Below are 11901 nucleotides of genomic sequence, written 5' to 3' on the forward strand. Positions count from 1 at the left end.
TTTTTCTTTTTCTTTTTCTTTTTCTTTTTCTTTTTCTTTTTCTTTTTCTTTTTCTTTTTCTTTTTCTTTTTCTTTTTCTTTTTCTTTTCCTTTTCCTTTTTTTCCTTTTCCTTTTTCTTTTTTTCTTTTTTCTTTTTTTTCCCTTCCTTTTTCTTTCTTTTTTTCTTTCTTTCTCTTTCTCTTTTTATTCTTTTCTTTTTCTTTTTTTTAACCTTTTCTGTTTCCTTTTTTCTTTTTCTTCCCTGGTATGATAGCAGCTATAAACTGACCTTGCCTTCCGACCTTACCTTCTCAGGCTTGGCTTTATCTTAAGTTGTCTTTCCTGCCTGGCTTAAGAGCAAGCCTGGTTTTGTTCCTTTTCTTGAAAAGTCATTAAGAATTTCAGGATTTGGCTCAGTGATTATGTAAAACTGTCCCAGCTTCAGGCCCAGAAAGATATTGCTCTCTTCCTATTTCACAGAACACTGTTCACTGCAGGTGGTCTAATGCACACTCATATCCTTTACATTTCCTCTGCAATGTCTCAGGCCTCTGCCTATACTGCTGCTTCATCATTGCAAACTGTTCTCCTCCAGGCACTAAAACCCCCCTGTTTTACCTTCTAAAGTTAATGATACTTATCTTTTCACTAGAAGAATATGCTACCCCTTTATCACTCTCTTTCTCTGCCCTTAATATTACTGCATGCCCCTATGAGCTCTTCTTTTTTTCTGAAATGAAGTAAATGTCAACCCTTTTAAAGGAAAAAAAAAAGAAACCACCTCCCCTCTATGAATGATGAGGTCTCTGGTATATTTAAAAATAGCATTTTGGAATGAGAAGGTATTGTATCATGATATGAATAATTAAATACTGCAATGCACACTGGTAATAATGAGAAATAAAAATTTATAATTTACGTGAAGACTAATGGTCCATGTGGTCCAGGAGTTTCTCAAGAGTATCCGTGCTTACTGCTGTGATATTTTCTTAAATATTCTGTTAACCAGTGAAAATGCAACTATATGAAATTTAATATGGTGAATTTTTTTCTCTCATAATGGCCAGATATCAATGTCCAGTCCTGGTTCTAGCACTGATATAAACGTTAAGAAAATTGCTGGTGTTAGTGATGTCTGTGAATCTATGAAGCAACAACTTCTGGTCCTGGTGGAATGGGCTAAATATATTCCAGGCTTCTGTGAATTACCACTGGATGACCAGGTATAAGAGGACACCAAAGAGAAAACTTTAATTATACTGTTCTGTTACTCCTGTAATCTTTGAATGTCATGATTTTTTTGGTCTGATCAAATAGATCTGAATGCTAGACCCACATCTTTTTTTTTTAAGTTTTGAAATACCACCACCACATAAAAGATATTAACAAAAAGAAGCAGCAAAACAGCATGTCTCTAAGCATTTTGTTCTTTCTGTAGTCTTTTGGAAGCAGAACTTTTTTCTGACCTTGATAAGTATTTATTTCATGTTCACCTTTCATTATAATATGGCAGCATGTTAATTAGAAGCAGGGCTTCTCTACTTAAAAAAAATAAAAGCCATTAGAATCTTGAACAAATTCCAAACGTACTGGTATCAATCCATAGCACATAATCTTTCATATATTACAATGTACTAAAATTATATTGTATATAATGAATGTGAGGAAAAAAGCATCAAGTCTTGAAAATTTACAAGGGTTTGTATGACAGAGGTCTGATCTATCATCACATCTATAAATAATAATGTAATAATAATAATGGCCAGTCTTTACGAGCGAAGATTTGGGAAAGGTCATTAACCCTTCGAGCCTGCGCAGTGGATTTTTTAGGTGAGACACAGCGTGCGCTGAACTGAGCCCACCCTTTAATCCTGAGGTTCATCTGCCGGGGCCAAGCAAGCTTGGACAGTGGCAGTGAGGTCCCCAGGACGTAGGTTTTAGAGTGACCTTCTCTTAGATGGATTGCCTTACAAGGCTGACGAGCTCCATCTGCCCGGGGGGCTGGGAATCGAACCCGGGTCGCAGTGGTGGGAGTCCTGCACCCTAACCAATATATCCTAATATATCACCCGCTTTCAGAGTAAGTTGTGTTGGCACACCCAGAACCAATATTCCCACATTGTGGTGAGCAGTTCTTTCACCAGTGGCCTGGGTAGGAGGTTAATTGGTTGCTTGAGATCTCTCAACTCCAGTCCACCAAAATCTGATACATCTTGAAAATCGCTCTGTGACTGCAATTGTGTAAATCCTCCTTTTTGTCTCTTCAGTCTCTCAGTTTTTAACAAAATCCTGCAAGAAGTGTTAGATTCATCCTTGGTTTTGATACTCAAACTGAGTCATTCCCTCTTATATTCTTCCTCAGGGATATGAACATGTTTCAGGCCACAGGAGACCCCCCAAAATAGGAGTTTAATATCTTTGCAGACCCACAGAGTATGATATATGTGCACAAGCTCAACGTACTGGAATAAGTTAAAACTCTGTTTGTGTGAAAGAAGGAGAATTTTAAGTGCATTGGTTACACAAGGGCAACAAAACCAAGAAAAAGATATTGCTGCTTTTACTGTTAAGATGGCATGAAAGAAAAGGGAAGGTATAAGACGTCATTAAAAAGTTTCCGTCTGCATTTAAAAAAATAAATTATCATCTTAGAAGGACAGGCTGAAAACATCCTTACAGTGATTGAAGAGTACATGTTGGGAAAAACTCCTGAACCTTAAGTAGCTTAGAAAAAGAGGGACAAAGATATTGAGAGATAAAGCAAATACCACTCTTTCATTTGTGATAGCGAATTTCTAAGGAGCATTCTGCATTTAGTAATGAAATAAAACATCTGGTTTTGAACAAATTATTCCTGATCTGGGAGTCAGCCTGATTTCCAAACCATAAAGGAGGCCAGAGCAGCTAAGTTAACTAACTGAGAACCAAAAAAGTCTTAACAGATAAGTGTACCTAGGTACTGTTTACTCATAAAGTATTGACTTGGATTAGAATTACTTGCCAAGAGACGAGTTCCTTGAGGAAATAGAGACCATTACTGAAGTTTCAAGAAGACATTAAAACCAAAGGAAAGTAAATAGATGACAAAGAGTAAACAAATAAGCACAAGTGCCTTCCCAGTATGAACCAGGATTCTTCTTTGTTGACAGTATGGCTATTTTAGCATATCTGGCTTTGTTGTGGAAAAAGCTCTTTTAAGTACCACATAAATTTTTGGTTCAAGTTGAGGGAAATGAAACACTGATAGTGCCAAATTCACTGTAGCAGTTCATTCCAGCCCGCTGGAGTCTTTAGTGTCAACTTAAAATGATAGAGAAAACTTTGCAAGGGAATACACACTAGTAAATAAAAGTAGATAGTATATTTATTGATAAGTATTTTGCAGAGCCTAATGTTTAAAATCTGGACCGAATGCTAGAAGTGACAGAGAATGACGATTTAATTATAGAGTGCTGTTTTTATGGTGTTAAGATTTTTATAATCAAATCTTAATTGTCTTAAACGTGTACCTAATACACGGTAATATGCAACCTCTTTTCTTTTGCTCTTATTGGAACTTACTGCTTTATCATTTATTGAGTCTGCTGTTCTTTTCATGAGGTTGCCCTGCTAAGAGCACATGCTGGGGAACACCTGTTGCTTGGAGCAGCAAAACGGTCCATGGCGTATAAGGACATTTTACTTTTAGGTAAATATTGGTTTTGTTTTACTTATTAATGATGATGTACATTAGCAACCATGTAATCACTTAAGTGAGACAACTGTTCTGGCACAATCAAAGCAATGCATTCTCTGAATGTTAAATAGCTATTAATGACGTAATGTCACATGCCTGTAACAGCAAAAGCAGATGGATAGGTGAGCTAATATTGGATGCTACAAACCAAAACTTAAAGGAGTTCCTAACAATTGTCTCCTTACATTAGCATCCTTTCTACACCTTTATCCCTTAAAAAACCCAGAAGAAAACAACAAAAAGCCCTGTCATAAACCCCCCCTTTGTTTAAGAGAGCAGCAGCCAGCCTGTTTCCACGTGTACTAATTTCAGTTTTCATGAAAACCATTTATCTGGAGCTTTCTCAAGAGTCCTTCAGACACAGTCAGAGAAGACTCTACTGGCTAGAATATTGGATAGCCTGTTCCCTTCAACTCACTTTCCCAAGAGCCCTCTCACTGCTGCCTTGACAGTCACCACATGGCCATCATGTAAACAGCTCACCTGCTGTCCCTGACATGTGGCAGATGAGTGCATCCATGGCACGGTGAGGAGTCATGCCTGCAGAAGCATATTCTTGGTCACTTGAAAGGGCTCCTGCACTGGGTTATGTAAAGAGAACATAGCTGTTAGGGAAAAAGACATTGTTGCATGGTGGAAGCATGTCTTATCTTAGTTCATACAACAGAGAGGCTCAGTGTGTGCATCTTGTGCACACACCAGATGGGGTGTGTGCCTGTGTGAATAGGGACTTGATGAGGCATTTGTTAGCATTGTTTGAAACAGGGCTCTGCCACTCTGAAGTGTACCCTGCCAAACATTAAACACATGCAGCATTTGGGCTGTTTTATGAGAAGGTGTGTAGGTCATCTTGGACAGGATTTTTGATGTGAGGCAAGACTATATGGAATATGGACTCAAACTAGTCTCTTCACTGGTGGTGTGGAACAAGGACATTTTTAATACTTGTTCTCCTCCCTCTTTGGGACAGCCTTTTCACAGCTCTAAATCATCTTGAATTTATTTTTACACCTATTATAACATTAAAAGGACAAGAAGGGCTTGGTCTGCAGGTGTTTCACCACCAATCCTTTCAAGATAAAAGCTATACAAATGGCTTTCTTAATGTAGTTCTTTCTCTAGATACTGTTTTACTGACAAACTTAAATAAAAAAGAAATATTTGCAGTTTTATTGGGATTAGTAGGTAATAAGGAAAAAATGAAAAAATAATAAGCAGAAAATTATATTCAGTGTCATGAGCATCAGCATATGTATCAAAAGAAGAACGATTTGAGGCTTTAAGGCTTATTTCTGGTACTTGGAGGCAGGTATCTGTAAAGTTTATGAGTCATTTTGGCATAGATCCCTTGTGACATAATCATCAGCATTTCTTTCAAAAACTGCTTTGGTGGCTTTTGAAATCTCTGTGACTTTGCCAGTGTTCTCCAGGAGGTGAATTAAGATGCCATGGTGCAGACTTCTCCAAAATGGAAATTTAAAATTAAAGAAACAGGGAAAATTATTTCTATACTGAAAATTTTATGATGCTGCTAAATTTTATCAGGAGTAAGAGGAGAACCTATTAGAAAAAGAAGCATTCCCCTTACCTTCTCCTATGTATTGACAAATCCTTCATTCAACTTGGGTTGTATTATTTTAATCGGGGAAGAAGACATTTTAAGATCAATTTACTATTATATTTATCTGTTATGTAAAGATAAAGGTCTACTTGCTCCATACTTGTGCATTCAAACATGAACCTCAGTCCTGTGGACTAATCAGGAACTGTACATGTTGGCATATTTACATGTACAGATTTTTTACTGGGTGACAGCTATAATTTGCACATATACTCTGTTTGGAAAGAACACTTTTGTGTAATGCAAAGGAGAGTTACTACTTGAAAAAATTATTAACCTGAAATGTGCTTTTGAGAATGGGCTGCATCTCGTGTGTTACATCAAAATCTTTATATTAATCCACATGTTGGTATTCTTTCTCTCTAAGGCAACAATTACATAATCCATCGCAACAGTACTGAAGTAGAGATCTGCCGAGTGGCAAATCGCATTCTGGATGAATTAGTTCGACCCTTCCAGGAAATTCAAATAGACGACAATGAGTACGCTTGCTTGAAAGCAATTGTGTTTTTTGATCCAGGTATTTTTACAAAAAAATCTCTCAGAATTTTTTACACATGGAAGAATTACTGGAAGTAATTTTTGTTAATGTAGAATCTGTTCATGAATGGAAAAGAATCAAATGAAAAATATAAGTAAGATGCTCCTTCCAAATCGTAATCTGCCTTGACTTTAAATTTTTGTCATTTTTTAAGATGCAAAAGGCCTGAGTAACCCAATGAAGATTAAGAATATGCGGTTCCAAGTCCAAATCAGTTTAGAGGATTATATTAATGACCGTCAGTACGACTCCAGAGGAAGATTTGGAGAACTACTTCTTCTACTGCCTACACTCCAGAGCATCACTTGGCAAATGATTGAGCAAATACAATTGGTTAAACTATTTGGAATTGTTAAAATTGACAGTTTGCTTCAGGAGATGTTACTAGGAGGTAAACTAACAATTTGCTAAATATACTGTGTTGTATTATGTTGAATTTAGCATGCTGGGATCTTGAGGGATTTGTGATGTAGTCAACCATGCTGACTCACTGTCTGAGCTTTGGGTCGTGTAATTGTTAGCTAAAGCTTTCTTGTCTTGGCAGTTCATCTTGTTAACTTAGTCTTACGACAGACTGTGCCGTGTACTTCTCAGTCACTGCTGGGTCGTCCTACAATTCCCTTCGCAGATGAAAGAATCCTTACAAATGTTTCATGAAATCCACTGTTATTGCAGTCAAAACAGTGAAAATAAACATAGTGCTTAATATGGTTGAAGTCTGGTATAATTGTTTAATGAATACCCAGAGGCAATTATTCAAATTACCAATCAAAATATTTGCTCTGTGGAAATGTAATTACTGAAGTATTAGTTGCTGGCAACAACATGCTCTTTTGAATTGATATATGCACATGTTATTTTTGCAGGTACTTCTAATGATGCCAGTCATCTGCATCACCCAATGCATCCTCACTTAGCCCAAGATCCATTAACTGGCCAAACAATCCTCATAAGTTCAATGTCTGCTCCTGTACATACAGAACAGATTTGTAAGTAATTGCAAGTTAGCCTTCTGTCATAAGATTTCACTGTTTCATTTAAAAATATTAATTAGAGTGGTGGCCTGTCAGTGCTCATAGAGTTATTTCATCATCATTCTTAAATTAAAATAATTGTGCATTAAAAATGTATGTAGATAAATGGTGTTAAATAAGAGACTTTGACCTGAATTTAATCTAATTTTAAAAATTCAGCACCATTCTGTTATATAATTGTTTTTACATGCACAATTTTTAATAAACTAAAAATTCAGATAATTAAAATATCCTATTTCCCTAACATGTCAAATGTAACCATACTCCCTTTCAGTGCAGTAGTATACATATGCAGAGTAGGCCAAACTATAAATTCTTTCTGTGTTCTTTTTCAGCAACTCCAGAAACTCCATTACCTTCCCCTCCTCAAGGCTCTGGGCAAGAATACAAAATGTCTGCAAATCAGGCTTCAGTCATTGCACAGCAGTCTATTTTGAAACAAAAACCATTGTGATGATGTTTCTGTCTCTGTCTTAATCCATCCTTCCTTCCTTCCTTCCTTCCCTCCTTCCTTCCTTCCTTCCTTTTTATGCACTAGATAAATTGGTAGGACACTTGCACATTTAAAATCTCAGGTTGATAAACGAAATTATTTCCTCAGCAGCCACTGCTGTGGGTGTTCCTTTAAACACCTCATGATCTGAAAAGTTCTGACTGCCACATACAACTGTAACTGTGGACACTGAAGTCTGACAAATATGTATAGAGGTTGATATCATTTTTAGATCTTATAACTGCACAGATTCATGGTTTTATTTCCTGTTTTAGTTGTTGTCTTAATATTATTGTTTTAGATGTGTATATATATTTTTTTGTAACAGAACTGGTTAGTGCTTGTTTAGCTGTGAATTGTCGAGAAGAAAAAGTGGGTTAATCAGGCAAAAGCCAAAGTTCCACTAATAGTAAACCAGTAGGCTACCAAAAAAAGCACATGAATTAAAAAAAAAAGGACAGAAATGCACAACTCATTTAAAAAAATATTGATTTGAAAGGACCATCTCTTTCAAGTAAAATTTCAACACAAGTGTTGAATCCTTCCTGATCATCTGTTCGTATGAGTCAGAGGGCCTGCCGTGGGTGAATATGCTTGAGGGCTTTTTAAAATCTGTATAGACAGTAATGTCTATATCAGTCAGTTGGATAGTGCCAAAGCATTTACATTGCTAAATAGTTAAAACAAGGACTGGTATGCTTTTTGGTCAGGACTAACTAGTACTCTCCCCAAAAATTTATGGGCACACTTTGGGAATTAGGCCAGTCTATGGACACTTTTCACCAGGTGCTTTGGATACAGCCCCCCTCTGTAGGGGGCAGAGAGGAATACAGACAGACTGTGCCATTTGACCTCAGGAGTGGAGTATAGACTTTGTGCTGTTTGATTTGTGTAAGTGTAGCCATTGGGTTTATTTACCTAACTGGCTGGTGAATGCATGTTTCAGCAATCACTAAACTTCACCTACAGAGATGTTGTAGTTAATGTAGCAGCTCTGTCTGGAAAGGTATGGCTAACTAATTGAAGTGGCAAATGTGCCTGAGTTCAGCTCCAGGTGTTCCTAGTTTGAGCCATGGTATTTCAAGCCAGAAGACAGCCAGCCCACAAAGTATTCATCCTCTCAATTTTTAAGAATTTTCAGAAGCTTGGGATGAATCAATTTTCTATGATGAACTCCTGCCTCCTCTTCCTCCCATTACAGTTTGGGAGGATCCAACATTGACTATATTTTGTGTCTGAAGTCTATAACAACTCATCTGAATTTGGACCCTCTGTGGATTTGCACAAAGTGGACTTTGTGACACATGCTCACTTGGGCATGTATACTCAGTTACAATTTGTGAAAATAATCTAATATATTAAGTGATATGTTGTTCCTACAATACGGACATCATAAGAAAATTACCACTTTGCACATTTTATTTATTCCAGACAGCGTTGATTTTTCTTTAGTACTTTAAAGTAGACTTTCTTCTCAGAAGATATGTAAGACAGAAACGGATGAAAAAGATATAATAAAATATTGCAGTTTGCTGAACTATTGCAAAGAGAAAATAGTCAGAGTCAGAAATTCTGAGTCAGAATTTCTGCAAGGTGAGATGTTAATCATCCTGAACAACACCTTCACTAATCACAACATCCAAAGATGGTGTAGTTACACCTCTGGCTTGTAAAAGTTGCTCAAACAATCTGCAATGATTCTTCAAATACATTTTTGTAGGCAGGAAATGCAACACATTAAATGCTGAGCTAACCTGAACATTCAAAAGGCTTTAATGAGAATACACTACTACCAGGTAGATGCTGTGTTTCTTGTTATTTTAAAGTAGTTGCTTTTGTAAAGTCCATGCAGTGGCTCTTAACATTTGCCTTTTGCTTTATAGATGGTTTTTCTTTTTGCTGTTTACTGTTTGTTTTTTTATCAAGGCATTGCTCTTTTTACAAGTTCCTTTTAGCATGAGTTTTTATGACAGAATAAGGTTCTGAAGTTTTGCCATTAACTTTAGGGGTATCCAGAATGTGCTATTTTTACAAGTTCACCACCAACACTTTATGGTGAAACAGAGAGGTAAAGCATGTGTGAGAGATACTGAGCAGCCCAAAAGTTTACTGATTGGGCTCACTTTTGTGTACTTGTCATAGAAAGGGTGTTGGACTCAAGGTGGATCGACATGAATTTAATGGGTCAGATTAATGAAGTTAGTTGCATAAACGTGGCAGTATTGGTCTGACTAAAAACATTTAACTGGAAATAAAAAGTAATCCCGAAGGTGGCTACCTCTGCCTTATATAAGAGATATGCATAATAGCTTAATGGATTTATTTTTCACACTGTACTTTAGATATCAAGTGTACAATAAAATATTTTCACACACTGCCAAAATGTACTGGAGGAAAGATATACTTTAGTGTTTTGTCTGACAAAACATTGTTATCTATTTTGTATGATATATTACATTTTGGAATAAGAACGCCACTGTAATTTATTGGGAAAAGCTGATTTATTTTATAAATGTAACATTATTTTTTTAAACTTAATTATGAAAAATCAGAAATGATTATCTTTGTTAAATATTAAATTATAATGAGGTGTAACTTTATATGTTTGAACTCTGATACCAAGTTTTTGTGTTGAGCATTTGGAATTGAAATGGTTGCTGAAAATATTTCAAATGGACTGTTTTTCATCAAAGCTTAATAAAGAAAAATGAATGATCCAAATGACACATTTGCCTTTTGGTAAATTTTTTTGCTATTTACTTAAACAATGAGAATGCTTTATATTGCTTACATTATGAATATGTATATAACTAACATACTTCCATCTCTACAGTATTCACAGCATCACAGAATGGCTGAGGTTGGAAGAGACCTCTGGAGGACATGTAATCCAACCCCCCTGCTCAAGCAGGATATTGAAATCATATGAAAGAATATGATGGCAACACTGTAGTTGATTCTGCTGTAACATAGCAAAGTATACATAGGTATGGTTTTCAATTTTTAGTTCTGACTCAGAAAAGAACTGAAGCACATGTTTAATTCCATCTATGTTTAAAATGAACCATATGTTCAACAGCCTTTCTTTTTTCTGGACAGGGATAAGTTAACAAATCATTGCCTTTCATTGCTCTAGTGTATTATTATTTAGGCAAATCTACGTGTAGTTATTTATTTTGTTGACAAAGACTTTGATAACTTTAGAAACACTGTTTACAATATATTTTTTTAGATAACCAGTGTCTCCTCAGCCATGGAAATTATGTTTAGTTGCATGTCTCTTTGAGTAGATTTTGAATAGAGTTGTGGTTGGAGGTTGTTTTCAATTGGGTGATGTTAGTAACACAGTGTTTTGGGCTGCTTGCTTTTGCCCCCATACACTCTACTGTGGAGTGCAGAGCTGCAGGGCAAAGCTGCCACGGGAGGAAGAGGAGATTCCATTTATTGAATGCTGGAGGTCTTCAGGTCCCTCTGAGGAACTTGTGTCAGTGGCTGATTACACTAGATGAAGGAAACATTTACTCATGAATACTGGGTGGGGTGTAGGATGTTTATGACTTTAGGGAACAGAAGACATTTTTTTTTTCAGCCTACAATGGAGAAAATATGGAAACCCCCCTACACTTTTAATGCTATGAAGCGCTGACAGACTCTTCTTCAAGGATTGCCGTAAATCAGCTTTACAAGCAGCTCCAATAGGCAAATCAGGAGTGTATATCTTACAGACAGATGAACTAGCTCTCAGTTATAATCACTGTCCAGAATTTCTCCCAACTAAATAATTCTGAAAGTGAGCAAAGAGATTTACTGAGCTCCAGGAATCTTCTGCAACAGAAAATTTAACCTTCTCAGAATGTAAGAAAACTTTTTATAGCTCTTGGTTATATTTGTATACTTGGCAGGTCTGTTTTTACCTCAAGGATGTCTGTCGGTCTGTGACAGACTAACATTTTATATGTCTTTCCACAGACTATTTCTAGTTGCACACCTCGAACATTTGGGCTACTTATGCTAAAGTATATACTAAGCAAATATTTAGGTCCACATTTTAGGTAAGTCTTTCAAAACTCTTCTGTATCGGTTTGCAATTAATTTTTACATTTTTCATATTGGCCCTGATAACAGAGCCATTAGCTTTATTCTTTCCCTTTATTCTCCCTAGGAAAAAATTAGAAATGGAAAAAAAATGTTTATCCCCAAATTTAAAGTCATGATGCAATTGTGCTTCCCTGTCTTCTGTTGTTTTTGTAATATAAAAAAATAGAGAACATCATCAAGGCTAGCATCAATCACTGCTTACTTCTGGTTCCTGATTGTCCTGTGGCAAATCCAAATATTTTCATGAATTGGAAAGTCTAATAAAATAAAAAGCCCTCTATGAAGTCAAAAGCTAAATTTGATTGCAGGGAGGATTAAAGGTGCTCAATTTCAGGAATATATTTTCAAAAATTTATTTCATAAAAGTTAAAATGAATGCCTGATTTTTAAACAAAATG

At 36.1% G+C, this 11901-nt stretch overlaps 1 protein-coding gene across 3 annotated transcripts in view; it reads left to right on the forward strand.

Annotated features, from left to right (window-relative positions):
- The window catches only part of HNF4G (hepatocyte nuclear factor 4 gamma), a 62754-nt gene extending 52623 nt beyond the window's left edge, over window positions 1–10131 (forward strand). For all 3 annotated transcript variants that reach the window (XM_017812548.1, XM_017812547.1, XM_017812549.1), the window contains exons 5-10: window positions 1048–1203; window positions 3581–3668; window positions 5705–5857; window positions 6033–6269; window positions 6745–6867; window positions 7248–10131. In XM_017812548.1, coding sequence (XP_017668037.1) covers window positions 1048–1203; window positions 3581–3668; window positions 5705–5857; window positions 6033–6269; window positions 6745–6867; window positions 7248–7366 — 876 coding nt within the window. In that variant the 3' untranslated portion in view covers window positions 7367–10131. The remainder of the gene's footprint in view (window positions 1–1047; window positions 1204–3580; window positions 3669–5704; window positions 5858–6032; window positions 6270–6744; window positions 6868–7247) is intronic.
- The last annotated feature ends 1770 nt before the right edge of the window (window positions 10132–11901 follow it).

This window comes from Lepidothrix coronata, unplaced genomic scaffold (genome assembly GCF_001604755.1).
Source record: "Lepidothrix coronata isolate B3197 unplaced genomic scaffold, Lepidothrix_coronata-1.0 Scaffold36, whole genome shotgun sequence".
Classification (NCBI taxonomy): domain Eukaryota; kingdom Metazoa; phylum Chordata; class Aves; order Passeriformes; family Pipridae; genus Lepidothrix; species Lepidothrix coronata.